General features: G+C 36.3%; 1 protein-coding gene across 1 annotated transcript; it reads right to left on the bottom strand.

Annotated features, from left to right (window-relative positions):
• LOC125212288 (uncharacterized) lies at positions 1-738 on the bottom strand. Its single transcript, XM_048112408.2, has one exon. It carries the CDS (start codon positions 676-678, stop codon positions 112-114), a length of 567 nt encoding a protein of 188 aa, XP_047968365.1. The 5' UTR covers positions 679-738; the 3' UTR covers positions 1-111.
• Positions 739-3,873: the final 3,135 nt, after the last annotated feature.

The raw sequence follows: 3,873 nt of genomic DNA, 5'->3' as shown, positions 1-3,873 counted from the left end.
TTCCCAAATACAATTGATATACATTACTGATGACTTCAAAAAGTAAATTCGATATACAGATTACACTTTCATAGACAACAAACAAGCATACACCAAAAAACAGGCGATGGATCATTGGAGAAAGTATCCCGATAAGAACAGAGCAAACCCTAAAAGCAAACCACCATAGATGAGCAGAAGTTTCTGACCAGACGTGAGCGTGTTGGCGCCTAATCCGAACTGCTGATTCTGCTCGAATCCCGCAATCTCCATTCTCTTACTCTCGAAGAAGCTCTGCGACGCGCCGCAGGTCGGGCACCTCCAATCGTCGGGAAGCTTATCGAAGGGCAAGCCCGGCGGAATCGGGTACGACGGGTCTCCGGCGGTCTCGTTGTATTTATACCCGCAGGATCTGCATTCGTAGATTCCAGTGTTCACGACCGCGAATTTCTCCTCCAATCGCCGAGAATCGAGATTTGACTCCGGCTCCTCCGACGGAATCGGCAGGTCTTGGTCTTGCTTGTCTTCTTTGGAGACGTCGATGGAATTGATGGAGATGGGGGTTTTGGCGCGGTGGTGGAGGGGCGTGAAGAATGCGGTGGGGGTTTTGAAGAGCAGGCGCGGCGGTGGCGGCGGTGGAAAAGGGGCGGAGATGGTGAAGAGTGTGAAGGAGGAAGGTCTGGTGGCAGAGGAAGACATTATCTTAATCTTTTCTTTGTGTTATTTTTCGTGGCTATTTTTTCATTTAATTAAACCAAAATAAATCCTTTTGCGGATCCAGAATTCCAGGATATTATATAAACTAAAGTATATACCATTAAATATATGCGAATTTTGAGCTTAAATATATGCGAATTCTGATTAATGAAGTTAATCTATTTTCTGAATATGGGTGAGTAAATTTCATTTGGACTATCAAATGTATCACGGCAATAAGAGACATTCAAATATAAGAGTATACACAACTGATCATAGACTAGCTATAAGCTAGAAATAGGCTAGCCAAAAACTCCACCTATCATATTATTAAGGAGTTCTCATAGTCCAGTAACAAGCTAGTCAACACCCTAGTCGAGCAAATAAATTCACAAATACGATTAATTCAAATCGTTGTTGTTTATCAAATATTAAAAAATGAAGTGTAATGAGTTGTAAATATATAGTATAAATAAAAAATATTAAAAATAAAATAAAATCGGTTAGTCTATCGCTCGCTACGCAATAGACGGCCACCGATAGGCTAACGTGTATTGTCCGCAGATGACAGCTCGTCCGTCGCGTTAGCCTAACACAATAGTAGACGTCCGCCACGCCCGTCCCGCTAGCCTATGGCTAGTTCGTGCTGACGTCCCTTATTGTTGATGCTCCTCCGCCCGCTCGAAACTCGACAAAATATCTCGGTTTAGCTTGATATTCATCAGAGGCAAATATCTACAATTGAGTGGTAAAAACGTGTTGAGCTACGGGGCTTTAAACCTGAGTGTTGACAACGCGACTTTAGAAACGGGTTACATATGCGCGGTTTTGGAATACATTACATTTTTTCTGCTTTAAAGTCGCGTTTCATGTGCGTGACTTTATTAAACATATAATTTCAACCGAACCCCTAACCCCACTCCTCATCTTGTCAGCGTGAGTTGGAGGCAATTTCTGACAACTTTCTTCAGTAACAATTAATCCCTTGTCCCTTGATAAATTTTTTTTCGGTTATTAATATTATTATTATCGTATTACTATTATTTATCCATGAATTGCTGTTGTGGTGCCTCTATAGAAAAACTAGGGTTCGAAAATTTGTAGTATATACATTCTTGCAAAAATAAGGCTAATTTGATCTATCTATAGGCTCCCGATGATCCGGCCTTATTATATTTGTAGAGCGTACATTTATCTCATATTGTTTGGGCCGGATACCAAGTCCAAAGTTAAATGACAGAAAACATGAGAGCGGGGACGGATCCAGCTACTAGTTAGCATGGGCAAATGCCCCACCTCAAATTTCATCACATATACATAAATTATACATTATAAAATATATTAGTTTTAATTTTCCACTAATTGCCTCTCTTGAATCTCTTAAATTTTGTCTATATATATTTTTGCCTCTCTTCATATGCATTCCTGGATCCGTCCCTGCATGAGAGTAAGATGAGATTTGGTGGTTTAAAAAAAAAGAAAAAGGATTTGATGGTCTATTGGATTGTCAAAGACCTCATTATATAGAACCTCATATAGTAAAGAATGCGTGTCACAATTACTTGCATGCTACATGCAGCTTTTCCTCTTTCCTTTCTACAATAATGTACCGTGAACAACTTCCAAATGTTACAAATTAATAATCTTCAAATGTAGTTTTCCATCAAATTTATTCTCAATCCAATATGTGTGGGGTTGCTTTCATCCCAATACCATGAGTCGCTCTTGACTGCCATATCAAAGTAACTTGGGTTGTATCGTTGTGACTATCATTATGAAGATAGAATGAAAATATTCTATAACACAATGCGCATAATGTAGAACCGATGGATCTATATCAACTAAAGGAGAATATGACCTTGGTTAGAAAGTCCTTCATCTGATTATGACTTAAATTTTTCTCTCATTCAGATTCATCTTGAGACGATGGACTACATAACTGTCACCATCACATGGAACATCCTCTTCCTCAACACCAACATCATCCATATCGGCTTCATAATGTTATTTCCCAAATTCATACATCCAATATCTACGTGTGAACTCCGATATTGCTCTATTACAAACGTCCCAATTTCATAAGTATATTGCACGAGATCTTTAGACTGATAATTAAATGATCCTTCAAAAGGCATTGTCCATCTACTTCAACTAGACAAAATAGGTCAGACCGTTTCATAAATTATTAACTAGCCTCTTCATATATTCACACCTATGCTATTATGATGGTTCGGTCCAAGCCTAAAGTATAATATAAATTTTAAAATTTCATCATAAAAACATTTTGCTGGTAACAATAAATTTAAGTAAGCACTAGAATTAAAAAGAAACTTAGCATCCCTGTCTATTGGAATGTGACAGGCTATCTCTCTCTAGTGTTTTTACTGCGATCTTACAAAATATTGTTATCATGGGAAAAATGCGTATATCGTTTTTCTTATGAAAAAAAAGACAAAAGTAATAGACAAAGCCAAGAAACTGGGTCGGAAAGTTATATGAATTCCAAAAATCAAAATTTGGACACATGATTACAAAAATCAAATATAGGACAGTGTTTAAAGAATGTCAGAGAATATTGCCAATTTCGAAAAATTTCTCCACAAAAATGAAAATTTAGTATCTTGGTGAAAATCGATATATTTACTATAAATAATTCGAAAACATAGTAAAAAAATTTTTTTCCAACTGTTTCATCTTTCAAAATGTCTACAAAATAGACTAGAGAAGAGTAAATTAGATCGGCCAACAGATATCTTTGGCCCAACCATTGAAAAAAAAAAACTCCTACAAACTTGTTGGGAATTAAATAGTATTAAATGTTTAAAATAATCGCATAATATTACAAAATTATCAGAATTAGAATTTAATTTTTCCAATGGTGACAAAAATCTGAGCGGTACTACTCTTATTCTAGTACGAATTTTGCCGAATAAAAAATATGTATTTTATTATAATTTTGTTCGGATCGATAATTCAGCATAAATTTAAATACAGTAATAGTAGTTTGGTCTGTGTTAAAATGACAACATCTCTTAAAGTGACACCGTGACACCACATATTCAGCAATATTATAAACGCTACACATTAATCTATAGATTATTGTATAGCGTGTCGGATATTGCTGACCGAGAAAAATTTATTGTATACAGTGTTGTATATTGCTGGCCGAGATTTTTGCACTTGAGCATTTTTTTTATT

Source organism: Salvia hispanica, chromosome 3 (assembly GCF_029641045.1).
Source record: "Salvia hispanica isolate PSC_SH4W2 chromosome 3, Shi_PSC_v1, whole genome shotgun sequence".
Taxonomy (NCBI): domain Eukaryota; kingdom Viridiplantae; phylum Streptophyta; class Magnoliopsida; order Lamiales; family Lamiaceae; genus Salvia; species Salvia hispanica.
This window is presented reverse-complemented; position numbering and strand designations above follow the sequence as displayed.